This window comes from Leptodactylus fuscus, chromosome 1 (genome assembly GCF_031893055.1).
Source record: "Leptodactylus fuscus isolate aLepFus1 chromosome 1, aLepFus1.hap2, whole genome shotgun sequence".
Classification (NCBI taxonomy): domain Eukaryota; kingdom Metazoa; phylum Chordata; class Amphibia; order Anura; family Leptodactylidae; genus Leptodactylus; species Leptodactylus fuscus.
Window position 1 is genome coordinate 245,056,626 of NC_134265.1, and position 20,317 is coordinate 245,076,942.

General features: G+C 42.0%; 1 protein-coding gene across 1 annotated transcript in view; it reads left to right on the plus strand.

Annotated features, from left to right (window-relative positions):
- The first annotated feature begins 8,998 nt into the window (after nucleotides 1–8,998).
- Nucleotides 8,999–20,317, plus strand: part of MMRN1 (multimerin 1) — an 80,755-nt gene continuing 69,436 nt past the window's right edge. Inside the window, exon 1 of the mRNA XM_075285001.1 lies at nucleotides 8,999–9,535. Within this exon, the coding sequence (XP_075141102.1) occupies nucleotides 9,051–9,535 (485 nt within the window). The 5' untranslated portion in view covers nucleotides 8,999–9,050. The remainder of the gene's footprint in view (nucleotides 9,536–20,317) is intronic.

Sequence of the window (20,317 nt, forward strand, 5' to 3'; positions counted from 1 at the left end):
CATATTGGTTTCCATTTATAGCGGTAACCAAGACACAGTGCAGCTTTTTATGTTGACTTATAATTGGGTGCATTGTGCTTTGTCATGATGTCTGTCATTTTATTGGAAATGTGAAAGAATCAGCAAAGGAGTTGTGAAAGAATAAGTGATGCAGATGTGAAAAGAGTCTAAACTCAGTGTAAAAGCAGACTACCTATTGTTATATTAATATGTAGATTTTTTTTATTGCTATATTTGACTGTAAATTCTCTGGGAGTTTCTTCAATGTCCTCTGGATCTTCAGCTCCAATTATTTACAGCGCAACTCAAATGGTGGTCTGTTCAGAGTTGATTAGTCTGTTCAGTCTGCCAAAGTGCTGACTAGCAAGTCTGACCTTAGAGTGACCGTGAACATCTTTCAGTGTAACAAAGGGCCAGTAATATTTTAATTACAATGTTCCTTATTGCTTCTCAAATCGCAAATATATATATATATATATATATATATATATATATATATATATCCTACTAATATTATAAAGGTGAAAGTATGTATGTTTGGATGTTTGTGTGTTTGGATGTTTGTTCCTTAATCACAGCCAAACAGCTGAATGGATTTTCTTGAAATTTCACACACACACACACACATACACATACACACACACACACATATTGGCCAGGAAGTAAGGATAGGCTACTTTAAATGTGGGTCACTCACCCCAAATCGCCACCGTCACCCTCCAAAGAACCCTCCGGCTTGGCTGTAGCAGCTGGCATTCCGCCAGCGCTGGTCTGTCCACGCACCTCCTATTGGTGCATGGCTGAGTGTGGAGCCAGAGCTGCGGCACCATATGTTGGGGGCTGCATGTGGGTGTGCCGATTGAGCAGGGACACAGTGAGGAAGATGGCGACAGCCCACATGGTCCCGGCGCTGTAGCTATCCCACACCGCCTACACACTTCATGGATGGCTAAAGAGGAGGCTGCTGCACCAAACACACCACATAACAGGTCAGTGTAGTGGGTTGGGGGGGGTTCCCGGGGGGGGGGGGTGTCCCCAGGTCGATGTCCCAGCCGATGCCATGTCCCCACTCCACACCGGCACCCGGACGAGTCTCCGGGGCCGGCATCTGGTTGCTATGACAGCCAGAAGCCTTGCGCTGGCTCCCCGGCCTGTCAGTCTTGCGCTTCTATTGCAGCATTGGCTGCGTAGCCTGCAATAGAGGTGCCGGTATTATGCAGTGCATTGCATAAAACCGGTGCTTCCATTGCAGTCTACCTGTTATAGTCTGCAATCGAAGCAAAACACTGACAGGCCGGGGAGCCAGCGCAAGGCTTCTGACTGTCATAGCAACCAGATGCCGGCAAGCGAGAGAGCGGCGAGGGACCGTGAAAAGATGAGTACAACTATTTATTTGTATTATACATCCAAGGGGGACATAATCTAAGGGGCCTATGAAACTGGGGACAGATAAACTGCAGGAAAGAGAACAGCATGACACTGGGGCACAAAACTGGAGGCAGAGATGGGGGGACATGAAACTGGAAGCAGAGATGGGGGGACATGAAACTGGGAGCAGAGATGAGGGGACATGAAAGTGGAAGCAGGCATGGGGGGACATGACACTGGTAGCAGACATGGGGAGACATGAAACTGGAGGCAGAGATGGGGGGACAAGAAACTGGAAGTAGACATGCGGGAACAAGAAACTGGAAGCAGAGATAGGGGGACATGAAACTGGAAGCAGAAATGGGGGGGCATGAAACTGAAAGCAGAGATAGGGGGACATGAAACTGGAAGCAGAGATAGGGGGACATGAAACTGGAAGCAGACATGGGGGGACAAGACACTGGGAGCAGACATTGGGGGACATGAAACTGGAGGCAGAGATAGGGGGACATGAAACTGGAAGCAGAGATAGGGGGACATGAAACTGGAAGCAGACATGGGGGGACAAGACACTGGGAGCAGACATTGGGGGACATGAAACTGGAGGCAGAGATGGGGAGACAAGAAACTGGAAGCAGACATGGGGGAACAAGAAATTGGAAGCAGAGATAGGGGAACATGAAACTGGAAGCAGAGATGGGGGGACATGAAACTGGAAGCAGAGATAGGGGGACATGAAACTGGAAGCAGAGATAGGGAGACATGAAACTGGAAGCAGACATGGGGGGACAAGACACTGGGAGCAGACATTGGGGGACATGAAACTGGAGGCAGAGATAGGGGGACATGAAACTGGAAGCAGAGATAGGGGGGCATGAAACTGGAAGCAGAGATAGGGGGACATGAAACTGGAAGCAGACATGGGGGGACAAGACACTGGGAGCAGACATTGGGGGACATGAAACTGGAGGCAGAGATGGGGGACAAGAAACTGGAAGCAGACATGAGGGGACAAGAAACTGGAAGCAGACATGGGGGGACATGAAACTGGAGGCAGAGATGGGAGGACAAGAAACTGGAAGCAGACATGGAGGGACATGAAACTGGAAGCAGAGATAGGGGGACATGAAACTGGAGCAGCGATTGCATGCATATAAGCGGTTCAGCGCCACCGCCAACCCGCAGACGAAGTCGCAGGTAACTGCTAGTATCTATCTATCTATCTATCTATCTATCTATCTATCTATATTCTGGTGTTTGTTGTTTTTATCTGGAATTTCCCCTTACACAGTAACCATGATGAGTACATTATGACCAAAATCACTCAATACAAAGTACAAAGAGAGTAACTTACTTAACCTCTTGTGATATCAAAATGTCAACTGCTGTTCTAAGCTAAATGGCAAGTTTTATGGGGTTCAATTGGGGGGCATTTTTTGAATTCCTTTTCTCCCTATCTTTAGCCATTCAGTGCTCTGCATCTGTTGAATTCCTGTAGAAGTTAGTACCAATACCCTGGTATTCATGGTATAAAAGGAGAATAAGAAGTTAATCAATACTGATACACATTGAAAGAAGGTGACAGGCAGAGAGCTGGAGTCCAGATATATCAGCCCCAGGTTTCTGACATATGTGTGGTCCAGGGCAGATCTGTAGTAGCCTCAGCTCAGGTGTAGATCCTTGGCCCTTTACTAGGCCAAAAAAGGCTGAAGATCTTGCATTGTGTGCAGTCCCATGACGTGAAAGGAGGTGTATGGTTGTGTCCTGTAACCCTGAGTCTGGTGAGACGATATTGTGCTTGTGTTGTTCGTGAGGCTGGAAGTAAGTCGCATGTATAATAAGATTATCAGTTCTGTTTAGTTAGTTGCTCAGACGAGCAGGTATTTATTTCTTTTTTGCCTGAAGTTAAGGCTGTATTTTGTTTTGCTCATTTCATGTTTGAAATTAAGGTTTATTTATGTTCCAGTTTTTTTTTCTAAATAAACCAGTTTTCTGCATATTTTGTGTCCCTGTCTTGACTGATGGAGTCGGCACCACTGCTTCTACCGAGCTAACTTCCCCACAACATATAAATATTCCCTGTATAATACAAACATATTTAGATTAAAAAATTGTATTTAACCTCTTCAAGACAGAGCCTAAAAGTACCTAAATGACCAGGCCTCATTTTTCAAATCTGACATGTGTCACTTTATGTGGTAATAACTGAGATACATTAACTTATCATGGTGATTCTGAGATTGTTTTTTCGTGACACGTACATCGTGTCAGTGGTACATTTTGGTCAATATGTTTTGTCTTTTATTATGAAAAAATAGGAAATTTGGTGAAAATTTTGAAAAAAATGCAGTTTTCAAACTTTGAAATTGCATGCCTTTCATGTAGAATGTCATACTACCCAAACTACTTCATAAATTTAATTTACCATATCTCTGCTTTATATTGGCATCAAACTTTAATTGCCCTTTCATTTTTTTCAGATGTTATAAGGCTTAAAAGTCAAGCAGTAATTTTCCAAATTTGTAAGAATCTTTCCAACACACATTTTTCAAGGGACCAGTTCAGTTCTGAAGGGGTCTTGAAAGGCCTCTCTAATAGAAACCCCCATAAATCACCCCATTCTAAAAACTACACTCCTGGAAGAATTCATAACTGCATTTAGGAAGTTTCTTAACCCTTTCAGCATTTCACAGCAATTAAAACAAAATAGAGGTCAAATTTACAATTTAAATTTTTTTTCACTAATATATTCATTTAACCCTAGAATTTACACATTCACAACGTGTTAAAGGAGAAAACGCATTCTAAATTCTATTAAGCAATTTCCCCCAAGCATGAAACCGTCCCATGTGAGAAAGTTAAATGATGTATGGGCACACTGTAGGGTCCAGAACAGAAGGAGCGCTATTGGGATTTTGGAGGGCAGATTTTGCTGGAATCTGTTTCAGGCACCATGTCGCATTTGCAGAGCCCCTGAAGTGCCAGAACAGTGGAACCCCCCCCCAAAATGACACCATTTTGAAAACTAGACCCCTCAAGGAATGTATCCAGGGGTATAGTGAGCACTTTGACCCTACGGGTGTTTCACAGATTTTTTTTACCATTGAGACATGAAAATTTAAAATTATTTTTTTTCTGATATAATGTCACTTTAGCCCCCAATTTTCCATCTTCAAAAGGGGGTAAAGGAGAAATTGCAACCCACATTTTGCTACACAATTTGTACTGAATGCAACAATACCCCATATGTTCTGGTATACTGATATACGGACACATGGCAGCACTCAGAACGGAAAGAGCGCTAATTGGGTTTTGGAGGCCAGATTTTGCTGGAATCATGATCAAGCACCATGTCCCATTTGCAGTGCCCTCAAGGTGCCCAAATAGTAGAAACCTCCAAATTGTGACCCCATTTTAGAAACTAGACCCCGTGAGTTATTCATTGAGGGGTATAATGAATATTTTGACTCCATAGGTTTTGAAAAAATTTGCGTCAAACAAAAAAAAATCATATTTTTTACACAAAAGTGTCATTTTAAAGGCAGTTTTTTTCCCCATAATGCATGAAAATGAAGAGAAACACCCCAAAATAGATTACCCCATTTCTCCTGTGTTCAAAAACGTACACTTTGTGGCCTTAATCCTATGTACGGACACACGTTAGGGCCCAAAAAGAAGGGAGCACCAACTGGATTTCAAAGACATAATTTTTGCTTCTAAATGTTTCAGGCCCATTGCGCATTCAAACAAGATTTGAGTTACCAAAACAATTGAAAACCCCCATAAATGACCCCATTTTATAAAGTAGACCCCTTAAGGTATTCATTGAGGGATACAATGAGCATTTTGACCCTATAGCCGTTTCACAGATTTTACTAACCTTGGGATGTGTAGGTTAAAAATTACTAAAATGTCCCTTTATCTCCAAAGTTTTTATTTTCACAAGGGGTTAAAAGAGAAAAAGCCCCCCGCAGTTTGTTACACAATTTCTCCTGAACACGGCAATACCCCATATGTGGCCATAATCTGCAGTATGGGTACTTGGTGGGGCTCAGAATGGAAAGAGCGCTATTTGGGTTTTGGAGAGCAGGGTTTGCTGGAATAGTTTTCAGGTGCCATGTCGCATTTGTTGAGCCCCTAATGTATCAATACAATAGAAACCCCTCAAAAGTGACCCCATTTTAAAAACTACACCCATCAAAGAATGTATCAAGGCGTATTATCATTTTGAGCCTAAAAATTCTTCCCAAAAATTAACGTACAAAATGAAGATTGAAATTTTTAAAGAAATCAGCCATTTCGGCGCCCAATACTTTGCACCCACTTTGTGTTGTCAGAGACCTGCACTCCTAAAACTATTAAGGAGCCATCCTGAGGGGCAAAAAATTATATATGTGGGTGTAAACTGCTACTTGGGCACAGAGCAGAAGGGAGCTCAGAAGGGAAGGAGCACTGCGCTTTTTAGCTTTTGGGGTGCAGATTTAGAGGAACCCTCTGGGCGCCATGTTGTTTTTGTAGAGCCCTGGAGGCAACAGTAAACTGGAATTCCCCAAGAAGTGACCCCATTTTGTAAGGGCATTTTTTGGGTCTCTGCAAATATGATATGGTGTCCAAACACCAACAATCTAAATCTGCATTCCAAATGTACATATCGCTCCTTCACATCTGTGCCCTGCTGTGTACCCAAATGGCGGTTTATGCCCACATGTATGACACTGGTGTACCCCGGATAACGTACGTAATGCCATATGTGGGTAGAATCGGCTGTTTGGGCACAGCCGGGCACAGAAGGGAAGGAGCGCTATTTTGGTTTTTGGAGCACAGTTTGGTTTTAGGACACCATGCCACTTTTGCAAAGCCCCTGAATTGCCAATAAAGTGGAATCCGCAGACATGTCACCGCATTTTGGACACTAGCCCACTGATGGAATTTATCCCGGGCACAACAGCTTTTAGAGCGTTCATCTCTGATACAAGTCGGGCACAAAATATTAGGCACTGAAATGACGTATTCCTGGAAAAAATTATTTTTACCTTTCACAATCAGCTTCGTATTCATTTATGGATAATAAGTTATAGCAACACTTGGGGGTTAAAAATGCTCTCTGTACCCCTGGTTAAATCCTTCAGGGGTGTAGTTTCCAAAATAAGGTCTCATATCAGGGGATTCCACTTTACAGGCATTTCAGCTCTGCAAAAGTGTCGTGGAATCCAAAACCGCCCGTGCTCCAAAAACCAAACAACCCTTCTGTGTCCGGCTGTGCCCCTATATCAGTTTATACCCACATATGGCATTGCTTACGGTATCCTGGGTACACCAGTGTCATACATGTGTCATAAACTGCAGTTTGGGCACACAGCAGGGCTCAGAAGGGAAGGAGCGCAATGCGGCTTTTGGAGTACAGATTCAGATGTTTGGTATCTGGACGTCATGTCATGTTTGTAGAGCCTGTAAGGTACCAGAAAAGTGGATTCCCCAAAGGAGTGACCCCATTTTGAAAACTGCACCCCTCAAAGAATTTATCAGGGGGTGTAGTGAGTATTAGTATCCCAGACGTGACTGCACAGCGGATGGCGAAGAGGGAATATATAAGCTGTGCGGAGAACATTGCAGACACCAAATTCCCTACTATGTCCCAGGAGCTCCTATAATTGGGGGAGTCACTCTGCGGGTCACTTTGGGGGTCACCTCTGGTGTCTTTTCGCTCATAAGCTGTAAATCTGGAGTGTCCCCTGATTTACGCTCGCACAGCTTATATATTCCCTTCCTGACGCAGCCAGTTGTGTTCTAATGATTTGGTGATTTGGTTTTTTTTTGTCTTCACATTACTAGATGCTATAATTTCTATATTTTCCTGGTGACGCGGCCATATAAGGGCTTGTTTGTGGGATGAGATGCATTTTGTAATTACACCATTTTTGGGTGCCTACAATTTATTGAATACATTTTATTAACTCTTTTTTTGCTGGATTTAAAAAAAAATAAAATCAATTCTGGCATTGCGTTTTACCTTTTTAATTTTTCGCCATGCAGCGTACAGTATAAGTAATATGTGACCTTTATTCTGCTGGTCAGTACGGTTACAGCATGCAGTGTACAGTATGAGTAACATGTAGCCTTTATTATGCGGGTCGGTACGGTTACGGCGATACCTCATTTATATTTTTTTATGCGATACTAATTCTGCAGAACAAAAACACATTTGGGGACAAAATCAGTGATTTTTGCATCGCCATCTTCTGAGAGGCGTAACATTTTTATTTTTCGGTTGACAGTGTTGTTTGAGGGCTTAGTTTTTGCGGGACAACCTGTGCTTTTTATTGGCACTGTTGTGGGGTGATTATGACTTTTTGATCACTTTTTATAGCATTTTTTTTTTTAGGTGAGATGGCGAAAAATCACTACTTCCGACGGGTTTTTTCCATTTTTTTTTCCCGACGTTCACCATGTACATTAAATATTATTTCAGTTTTATTATACAGATTGTTACAGACGCGGCGGTACCAGATATGCATTGTTTTTATTAATTTTTAGGTTTTTTTTATATAATTCATTTTCTATTGAATAAAAATGAATTTTTGGGGCTTTATAACTTTATTAATTTTTTTCAAACACTTTATTATTTATTTTTCACTTTTTTTTCACTTTTTTTTATGTGTCTCTTTTAGGACACTTGATTCTGCAATGAATTCATTGCTGAATCAATCAGGCTGGAGACACAGGCTGCACGTGTCTCCAGTCTAACAGGAAGCCAAGCGATGTAGACGCATCGCTTGGCTTTCTTAGTACCTGGCAGGGTCAACCAGGTAACGAGGGGCTCATGCACTCTGGGGTCACTGGTTAGACCCCAGGGTGCATGTTTTACATATCGGCACCCCCCTATCTCCCCGCAGGGGGTGCCGATAACATCGCAGAACCACTTCAGTGCCGTGATCATGTTTGATCACGGAACTGAAGGGGTTAAACTCCGATCGGACACCAGCTCCAATCGGAGTACATCGGGCACAGTGTTAGCTATAACATATAGCTAACACCTGCTCACGATGCCGCCCGCAGGACCATTTACCTGCGGGCGGCATCTCATGTCAGGGAAAGTTTGTTACTGCAACAAACTTTCCCTGACATGGCTGCTACATGATCGGGACCTGAATCTATTAGGTCCTGATCATGTCTCCGTGGACCCCAGCAGCTATTAGCGCTAGGTCCACGGAACTCCGGACCCTCGGGGAGACCCGATCCCCATTTTAAAAGGGTCAGTTTATAAACGTCGGCGCGGCACAGAGCCCAAGCCGCGCCTATGTTTATATACAGTCAGCCGTCGTGAAGCGGTTAAAGGTGTAAAGGCTGAGAAAATTCCAAATAATTATCCTTACACATTATTACTTTGACAGATTGTCAAGTATGATCCAATAATGTTCCACTTTCACTTCTGTCATTATATTTCCCATTCTAAGCCTTTCCCTGGTACTTTCCTACACATGGGTGAGAAGTACAGAGGGTTTTACAGTAACAGGAAGCAGCGCTTCCTCAGCTCATGACTGACAAGTTACAACCTGTTTCCTTTTAATGCAGAATGATAATTGGCATGAAAAGCTAAAGTTTGGTCAGAGCAAAAACAGATGTCATGAGAAAAGAAGCACAGTAGAACCAAACTTACCTAGCATACTCCTTACATCTTGAAGATGTTTCCAGTTTTGCTCCTGGCCATCTGTATTTCTCTAAACATTGATGGTGGATATACCAGAGGGGATACGCCGGACACTACTGAGTACCCATGGACAAAGTCTGAAGACACCAATGTGAAGAAGCTTCTCTCTGAAATTGATGGTAAAATTTCCAGGGATACCACCGAAAGGAGTAACACTGAGAAAGTGACTCTGTTCGAGGATGCATTCACTATTGCAAAATATTCAACTACCATTCCACCAGCTGTGTCACCCAATCCAAAAAGAAGAGAGTACCAAATATTTCAAAAGATCATACGGATGCCAATAAAAACTCTAACAACTGGAAAAGGAGAACCTAAGAAGTCCAGTGATGAAGAGATGGGGACTGCAGGAAAGTCAACAAAAGCTGAGGAGGCGCAAAAAGCACAAGCTCCTTCTCCAAGACTCAATGACATTAATAGGAATAGCCAGAAGTCCAGCTTTGAAACAACACGAGGAAAGTAAGAAGTACTTTTTTTTTCTATATTGGACACATAAAATTACAATAATCTGTTAGAGTTCCTAATAAATTACACATCTATAGTTCACAGAGGACTATGCAATTCAATATATATTTTATTCCCAAAAATTTAGACCCTACAAAATAATAGGAATACAGAGGTATTCCTATCTTGGCATTGATGGCTAGATCTAGGCAGCCTTGTGGAAGCCAAATACAAGTGAATTGAAAGATTTGCACAGACATGGCCCTCGTTTATTCACTTGCAGCCATGAATGGTTCTCCATTCTTAAGATAGATGGAGGACCCAGAAGTAGCATCTTATAGATATAGCCATAAATCATGAGATGGGAGTACTCCATTAAGCAATAGTATAAACACGTGTTTGCTTACTGAGTGTAGTAACTGTATCTAGTTTATAGTGTAAAGTACATGACATTATTACTGTGAATGTCACATTTATTCAGTGATCATACATTTAGTGTTCTCCTTGTATCTGTAAATGTAAAACTTCAGCCTGCTATATATTTCTAAGGAGCGATTGTAAATAACAGAGTAGGTTGTACATGTAACAGTAATTGTTATTAGACTCGAGCTGTTCTGTAAGGCCTCTGTAAATAACACAATGCCTTGTTCTTGCTAAATTGCAGCTTGTAGAATAATCAAAATGCTTACTTAGGATTTTTTAAGAAAAGCCGCGTTATCACACATCATAGAAATTAACATATTTCAATTGAAAATTATATGGAATTATATTTTATATGATAAAATAAAATTGAGACAGACACACTGAATATTTATTAGCACTGTGGTAGAGTGATGTATTTACAAGGTGGCAGAAATGGTGCAAATGTAATAAATTGTAAATATGATAAATGTGGATCAAAATGTAGTGCACTGTAATTAAAAATGTCGCTTTTTTCTGCCTGAAAAACCTCTCTAAGGACGGGGCCCCACAGGATGTAAACGCCGCGATTTGCAGCATGTCAATTATATCTACGGAAGCGCCGGCGGCTTTCTCGTAGATATAATGTTAAGAGAAAGTCTGCAGAGGAAAACTCTGTGAACTTTCTCTTAAAAGCGCTGCAGAAAGAACCTCAATGCGTTCACGCAGCGGTTCTTTCCACAGTGCTTTAGCACTGCGATTACGGCCCTTGGGGCCTTAGCCTAAGGCCGGGGCCCCACGGAATGTAAACGCCGCGATTTGCCCGTAGAGGAGACGCTGCGCCAAAAATCGCAGCATTGTACAGTGCAAGCAAAGGGGATGGGATTCATGCGAATCCCATGCCCATTTTGCGGAAAAAAACGCAGTGCGGACATGCTGCGATTTGCAAAGGCGTTGCGGCTTTGCAAATCGCAGCGTGTCCACACTGCATTTTTTTCCGCAAAGTGTGCATAGGATTCGCATGAATCCCATCCCCTTTGCTTGCATTGAAAAACCCCTCTAAGGCCGGGGCCCCACGGGACGTTAACGCCGCGATTTGCCCGCAGCGGAGACGCTGTGCCAAAAATCGCAGTGTTGTATAGTGCAAGCAAAGGGGATGGGATTCATGTGAATCCCATGCCCATTTTGCGGAAAAAAACGCAGTGCAGACATGCTGCGATTTGCAAAGCCGTTGCGGCTTTGCAAATCGCAGCATGTCAATTATATCTATGGAAATGCCGGCAGCTTTCCTGTAGATATAATGTTAAGAGAAAGTCTGCAGAGAAAAACTCTGCGAACTTTCTCTTAAAAGCGCTGCGGAAAGAACCACAATGCATTCACGCAGGGGTTCTTTCCGCAGTGCTTTAGCGCTGCGATTAGGGCCCGTGGGGCCTTAGCCTAAGGCTAAGGCCCCACTGGGCAGAAATGCAGCGCTAAAGCACTGCAGGAAGAACTGCGGCGTGAACACATTGCAGTTCTTCCCACAGCGCTTTCAACAGAAAGTTCATAGAGTTTTCCTTCATGGACTTTCTGTTACAATTATATCTATAGGAAAGCCGCCTGCGTTTCTGTGGATATAATTGACATGCTGCGATTTTCAAAACCGCAACGGTTTTGGAAATTTCAGCGTGTCTGCACTGCGATTTTTTCCACAAAGTGGGGATGGGATTTGCATGAATACCATCCCCTTTGCAAGTACTGTAAAACGCCGCGATTTTTACTGCAGCATTTCCAACGCGGCCAAATAGCGGCGTTTCCGGCCAGTGTGGCCCCGGCCTAAAGTTTCTGCCACTAGAGGGAGTTTTCCCAGGCTACAATTATCCATTTTGCACCTACGCCACCACTATTTGGTTCCAAGAAGTCGATTGCAGGTTCCTCAGTCTCTTTCGAACAAAATACACCTTTGTTTTGTAATTTTTTGTTACTTTTATCAATTTCACTTATTCAACAAGAAGCTAAAATCCTATATAACTACAATACCTTATACCATGGAGAATTCAGGGGCAAATACATATATATTTACAGTAGTGTGCTCATTTGACAGTAGCAAAAATAATGAACTCTTAATGCTTGATGGTCCAGTGATATACAATGCTATGTCCTTTATGCAGGTTTATCAGTACCTAATAGCCAAATAGGTTCCCATAAGAATGTACATTACATAGCCTGTAGATTTTACAATATATGTACTCCTTAAAGGGGTTGTCCACTTTCAGACATATATTGATGGACCAAAGTTTTGGCTTGTGTAATGAAAAGTTATACAATTTTCCATTATATTTTCTATATCAATTCCTCATGGTTTTCTAGATCTCTGCCTGCGGTTCTTGGTAGGGACTAGAGATAAAAATGTAACTGTGCCAGAATCAGTACAGGAGCGCCTATTCAAAGGCACAAAGAGTTGAAGTTAGTGGAGGTGGTGAAAGGTCCTCTTTAATGGATCTGCTTAAAGGGATCCTATCACTCAGACACAATTTTTTCTAGGTACCACATCGGAATAGCCTTAAGAAAGGCTATTCTTCTCCTACCTTTCATCGTCTTCTCCGCGCCGCCATTCGCCTACTGTACATTCCCGGGTCTTGTTGGTATGCAAATTAGCTCTTTCTTAGCACTGAGGGTGGGCCCCAGTGCTCAGACAGCACTGGGGGCATCCACAATGCTGCGAGAGAACTGTCTCCAGCGCCGCCACCATCTTCTTCAGCAGTGTCATCTTCAGCCTCTTCATCCGGCGGTGGCTTGTAACTTCTAGGCCTCAGGCAGAGCAGACTGCGCATGACCACAGGCCACAAGAAAATAGCCGCTTGCACAGTATTGCAGTCTGCTCTGCCCTAGAAGTTATAAGCCACCACCAGAAGAAGAGGCTGAAGATGATGCTGCTGAAGAAGATGGAGGCGACGCTGGAGAGAGTTCTCTCACAGCATTGGGGACACCCCCAGTACTTTCTGAGCGCTGGGGCCCGCCCCCAGTGCTGCAAGAGAGCTAATTGTCATACCGACAAGAACCAGGATTGTAGGCGAATGGCGGGGCAGAGAAGACAATGAAAGGTAGGAGAATAATAGCCTTTCTGAAGGCTATTCCGACGTAGTACCTAGAAAAAATTGTGTCTGAGTGATAGGATCCCTTTAAGTTATACTTGAAACATTTTTCTATGATCCAAAGTGAAGAGCTCCCTCTCTGCCAAATAGTCTATCCATGTCTTACACAGTTGACCATTCACTTGCATATACGAGCATGTAAAACTATAGTAGATTTATTCTGCCGAGGCCACAGGTTCGAAGCTTCCTTGGTTAATAGTTCATTGCCATAGGCTCTAGAAATTTTAATCATGGCAGACATCTGATGAACTCAAGTCTGTTTTTAGATAAGGGGTTGCCAAGGTTAAACATTCCCTTTAAAGGAAAAGTAAACCTAGATATGAATTAAAAAGTAAAAAGGAATTAAACTCGCCCACATTGTCAGTATGCAGAATATTCTGCATGTTCCTAAAGCTAGCAGTGCTATATAAAGACCTTACCTAGGTGCTCATTTCTGGCTGATCACTTCCATATTTGGCTGCTAAACAGGTGATGGGGCAGGCTTAATAAAGGTGTCAGGAATTAACAATGCAAAGGGTCCTTGCTTGAACTCCCTTTACCAGTGAATGACAAGAGCTTATAAAAGGCCATCACCAAGGAGAAAGCACTGTCAGCAAACATGGGGCGGGGAACTGGCTCAAAAAGTGAGTTACACATCAGTAAACAATCTCAACTATTCAGAAAAGCCTCATATGGTCTGATTACTTTAAAGTGTTCTTCATATGGACACACCTCACTGAATTGCATACAGTATACCATAGTGCCAATTTGATTGACACAATAAAAATTGTAAGTACATTATATTATGATGTATATATATGTATTTAAAAAAACTGTATATAGGGCACACCACATGAAATAATGTACTGCTGTGCAATAATAATAATAATAATAATAATAATAATAATAATAATAATAATAATACAAGAATACAAGACATTATGTGTGGCTTGTTCAATAAGTGATATCCTTATTAGACGCAGTATGTAGTCTAATGCTTGGGGATAATGTGAAGCATCTCCACAGGTCCCACAAAACTGGAGTGAAATACTTAGAATTATTCATCAGCAGCCAAAGAAAACTATGCTTCTTTATTGGCCATGAAATGTGTTTGTATTTGTTAATCTGGCTATATGAGGTTATTGTTACATTATATGGGCACTATGAAGCGAATGATAAAATGTAAGGGTCACAGTGCTTGCACAAGTGTCGCAGTGCCTTTCAACAGCTGATTTCTTATTGATGTCGTGGAAAGTCATTAGGTAAAAAACATTTGGCTAATATATATATATATATATATATATATATATATATATATAAATAATTTTATAATTGGGGCAACAGCATGATGGGGGCTTTGTATAGATGAGGACAATGTGGTTCAAAGTGCCTGGAAAAGTGAGGAGCCAAAGAGGTCTGTATTGCTAACTTTACTATGACAAGTCACAGCTGGAAGAAGTGGTTTTGTAAAAAAAAAAATTATATATATATATATATATATATATATATATATATATATACTATATATATATATATATATATATATATATATATATATATATATATATATATAAAACTCTATGCTATGGTTACTCATTAGAAACAAAGCATATTCTAAAGGCATGTTATTCCACATCTCCTGCCTCTTCTACAAACTGCAGAGCTAACTAGAAACAGAATCCAGCAAGCCAAAGATAGAACCTACATCTATACAAAAAGTAGCAAAAAATAGGGGGAAAAAAGTGCAGGGCACTCACCAAACAATGGGTTCTTTAAAAGCAGAAGACTTTATTTCATCTTTTTAAAAACATCCAGTGCATAGGGATAGAGTAGTTGATATAACAAACAGATCAAGCTGGCTTGATCTGTTTGTTATACCATTTACTCTATCCCTATGCACTGGATGTTTTTAAAAAGATGAAATAAAGTCTTCTGCTTTTAAAGAACCCATTGTTTGGTGAGTGCCCTGCACTTTTTTCTATTTTTTGCTACTTTTTGTATGGACTTCTTATGCAGAGAGCACCATTTGGCAAGCTTGTTAGCTTTTATATTTGACAACGTGGTTACCCGTATTTTGTGCTCCACCTCATTGCATCTGTTTTCTCAGGAACAAAGAACATTGTGTGTTTGGTAGTGCCGCTTTTTTTCTACTTTTTCCTAATTGAACCTACATCTATCATGTGGATGTTCAGCAAATGTGTATATCACTCACATCTACCTTGAGCGATATCCACATTTGCTGTATAGGATAGAATTGGTGATACCCTGATAGAACTGTATCAAAATAGCGGCATTGTGTATTCTGTAGATATGCCATAAATGTGTATGAAGGAAACAACCCTTTTAAGGCCAATCTCCTAATCCCAATTGGCCAATCTCTTAAAACGAAGCAATTGTTTAAATGAAAAGCTTTGTTAAAACTAAGTTTATAATTTATTTTGGAATGTTATTTTTGGGTTACCTTTATCTATAGTTGAAACAACTATCTTCAATTTAACAAAAAACTGTACCTATGTCAGCCAATCATTGTTCCTCCTTAACCGAATATGTATGTTTTCTGAATGGGAAGTGGGGAGCAAACCATTACCATACACCTCTGGCAGAGGTTATACTCCCCTGAGAACATAAGTGTCAGGCATGATGAAATCCAAATGGCCCAGCCTTCTCTTTGCAAACATCTGCTGAGGGAAGAGTCAGAAGACCACTTACAGACAAGATGGTTGAAATTTTTTGAACCGCTTCAATCCAATTTATTGGGTCAACTAAAAATGAATTTATTAAGTTAATCCCGCTACAATAACTAAATTCATTTTTCCAAATGATTAGGAAATGGTATTTTACTATTTTGAAAGTGAAGTTGAACAAAAGGAATGACCGGGCTGTAGGAATGTTTGAATTGTATTATTGCCATTTTACAGCAGGTGGTAACGATATTGCCTTTGTCCCTATGAATTGTGGCCATTGGGAATTATATTTAATCTTATCTAGTGTTATATGATCTGGCAGAGTTGTCATAAATGACAAAAGAGCAAACTTTGCAAATCTTATAAAGGTCAACATAAGCAAATAAACACAGAAAATGGATATTGGCCTAGATAATCGGGAAAGAGAAATGAGTTTTGTGCCAGTCCATATACACTCACCGGCCACTTTATTAGGTACACCTGTCCAACTGCTCGATAACACTTAATTTCTAATCAGCCAATCACATGGCAGCAACTCAGTGCATTTAGGCATGTAGACATGGTCAAGACAATCTCCTGCAGTTCAAACCGAGCATCAGTATGGGCAAGAAAGGTGATTTGAGTGCCTTTGAACGTGGCATGGTTGTTGGTGCCAGAAGGGCTGGTCTGAGTATTTCAGAAACTGCTGATCTACTGGGATTTTCACGCACAACCATCTCTAGGGTTTACAGAGAATGGTCCGAAAAAGAAAAAACATCCAGTGAGCGGCAGTTCTCTGGGCGGAAATGCGTTGTTGATGCCAGAGGTCAGAGGAGAATGGCCAGACTGGTTCGAGCTGATAGAAAGGCAACAGTGACTCAAATAGCCACCCGTTACAACCAAGGTAGCCAGAAGAGCATCTCTGAACGCACAGTACGTCGAACTTTGAGGCAGATGGGCTACAGCAGCAGAAGACCACACCGGGTGCCACTCCTTTCAGCTAAGAACAGGAAACTGAGGCTACAATTTGCACAAGCTCATCGAAATTGGACAATTGAAGATTGGAAAAACGTTGCCTGGTCTGATGAGTCTCGATTTCTGCTGCGACATTCGGATGGTAGGGTCAGAATTTGGCGTCAACAACATGAAAGCATGGATCCATCCTGCCTTGTATCAACGGTTCAGGCTGGTGGTGGTGGTGTCATGGTGTGGGGAATATTTTCTTGGCACTCTTTGGGCCCCTTGGTACCAATTGAGCATCGTTGCAACGCCAAAGCCTACCTGAGTATTGTTGCTGACCATGTCCATCCCTTTATGACCACAATGTACCCAACATCTGATGGCTACTTTCAGCAGGATAATGCGCCATGTCATAAAGCTGGAATCATCTCAGACTGGTTTCTTGAACATGACAATGAGTTCACTGTACTCCAATGGCCTCCACAGTCACCAGATCTCAATCCAATAGAGCATCTTTGGGATGTGGTGAACGGGAGATTCGCATCATGGATGTGCAGCCGACAAATCTGCGGCAACTGTGTGATGCCATCATGTCAATATGGACCAAAATCTCTGAGGAATGCTTCCAGCACCTTGTTGAATCTATGCCACGAAGAATTGAGGCAGTTCTGAAGGCAAAAGGGGGTCCCAACCCGTTACTAGCATGGTGTACCTAATAAAGTGGCCGGTGAGTGTATACTATCCTGTATATTATTTTGTCCTCCAGAATGATACACAATACATTTAGATTTTCACTTGTAAAGCAGATTGGTAAATTTACAGTAAACTGGTAGTAGCCCTAAAGATTATCCTCTGATATGATTGATGGAATACTTATTGGAAAAAGATCATATAAAAATTAATTTGTTCCAGGTTATCAAACATTACACTGTTCCCATAGAAATATTATATGAGAACCAAAGTCTACACTTCTGTGCAAGAGAGCCTTTTAACTTTGTAAAGTTTTCTTGCCAGAACCACTGGATACATTCACTGAAGGAGTAAATCTAGAACTTAACCTTTATTAGGTATGTTAAAAATAAACAAGTGCCCAAAATGTGATTAAAAGTGAGGGAGTGTAGATCCGTTAATGGAGATGGAGTAGGTAGAACCCCAACTCCTATTATAAATACATACTCCCAAGTTCCTTTTTCCCAAAATTAAGTAGATATATATGGATTATAGTGTCTGCCACACTGCTGATTCCAGGGGCAGGTAGGGGCTATTGTTATAGAGGCGTGTGGATTGCTCCTAGTCAAGGGTCCATATGATAAAGATATCATATTCGATATCATATTCGGGTCGGCTTATACTCAAGTATATACGGTATATGTGCATAGAAAGCACTTCCTTAACGCTGCGTTTCGCTAGTTACCCTGAAAGTCTAGCTCATCAGGAGGATAGATATAGGGAAGGTAAAGGTTGTGCAGTAAAAACTACAGTTCCCACACCCTTGGTGGTACTTTGTAGGTCTGCACATATACTTATCTAATTCTTTGTTGTAGCTGGGTCTAAATACATCAAGAAACTAATCTGCATATGGGGGCTGTTTTGTACTAGGATACTTGCTAAGGGCTATTTGCTATCCTTATCTGATGGACCTATCCGGCTGCATCCATTCATTCCTATGGGTGCGTGCTATTCGAAACTGCCATTTTGAATAGTACTCGCTCATCTCTAGTGGAATTCACTCTCGTGTATGTTTACATCACATCCATAGATAACAAAAGTGGGCCCACTGTTCAAACAACTCCACAGGTAAGTATTAGGGGTCAAGTAGCCGCTTTACAGGGGCCGAATCAACAATGCCCGACCTCCCTGTCCCATCAATAAGTCTGTGTCGACTAGAGAATCATTTCTAGTGAGGCCATATATAAGATACACCTTACCTACACGATTCATACATTCCCTGTACTAAAGCCATTGGCCTTTAAAGTATCCAAAGCCTAATAATGGTGAATTGGGTGTTCGTGTTCTATGTGTTTCACCTCCTAACTTCTAGAGCAGACCTGGGCAACGTACGGCCTGCGGGCCACACCGACCCTCTGACAGCTTCTGTCTGGCCTGAATAGCTTGTGGAAATTCGTTCAAGGACCTATGATGATGTCATCACAGCCTATTACCAGGATAGGCTAAGACTCGTTAGTGGGCGTGAGCCACACAGGATAGTGTGTTTGCTGCAAGCTGCCGGCAATGGGGGCTGCTGGAAGATAAAGAAGAGAGAAGAGAAAGCATGTGTGAGCAAGAGGGAGGAACTAGGGGCATATGTAGGGGGGGGGCAGTTAAACTGAAGGCAGATGGAGGGGGGACATTAAACTGGGGTCAACTGGAGGAGGATATTAAACCATGGGGGGTAGCTATCTGACTATCCCCACTGTTAATTTCCCCCTCCAGCTGCACCAGTTTCATTTCCCCCTCTAGTTTCTGTTAGTTTATACTGGGGCACCAGAAGAGGGACTTAATATTGTGGGAAATTTGGAGGGGAACATTACAATGTGGGGACATATAATGTATGGGTGACTATAGGCGGATTATACTTTGTGGGGGAACATGGAAAAATGATTGAGAATGGGCGGAGTCAGCATAGAAGTGGATAGAGCTAAATTTGCTGCGACACGCATAGCCCTTTAGAACCATTTCAATTCATCATGTGACCCCATGGGAACATTAATTGCCCACCCCTTTTCAAGAGGCTCATCAGGAACAAAAATCTACCCTATGTGGAACAGATGTGGTAAAAACCGCAGTTCCTAGAGGCAGATGGTAGCTGTCCAGTACTTCAGTATGTTCGACCATACTTAAGGGCCAATGGTTTTAATACAGGGAATATATAAATCGCTTAGGAAAAGTGTATTTTATATATGGCCTAACAAGCAATGGCGTAACTACCAGAGTAGCAGAGGTAGCGGCTGCCACAGGGCCTGGGACATTAGGGGCTTTTAAGTTTTCTTTTAGACATTAGGGGATTTTTACTTTTCTTAATAGGCCGTTATCGACTGGAGTTACTCCAACCGGCAACGGGCCCTATATACTTACTAATCCTGGCAGTGGCCGGGATCGGTAAGTGACACCACGGGCCCCACAAGCACTATTATTATACTCGGGGGTCTTTCAGACCCCCCCCCCCCGAGTATAATAATCGGTGGTCCAGGAGAGGTAAGATAACATAAAAAACCATGTTACTTACCTTTCTACGCTCCGGACAGGTTCGGGCCTACTTCTGGACGCTCACTGACGTCACATGACCCGTCCTGGTCATGATTGAAAAAGGCCAACACCACCGAGGACTGCAGCGGAGCCGGAGATAGGTAAGTAACAGTGTTTTTTATGTTGGTATTCTCTCTCGGTCTCCAATTATTATACTATGGGGTCTGAAAAGACCCCAGAGTATAATAATTGTTCATGGGTGTCCACAGTGGGACATAATACTGTGTGCAGGGGCCACTATGGGTTATAATAGTGTGTGCAGTGGCCACTATGGGGCATAATACTGTCTGCAGGGGCCACTATGGGGCATAATAAAGTGTACAAGGGCCACTATGGGGCATAATACTGTGTGCAGGGGCCATTAAGGGGAATAATAGATAATAGATAATTTATAAGGGGAATAATAGAGAGCGCAG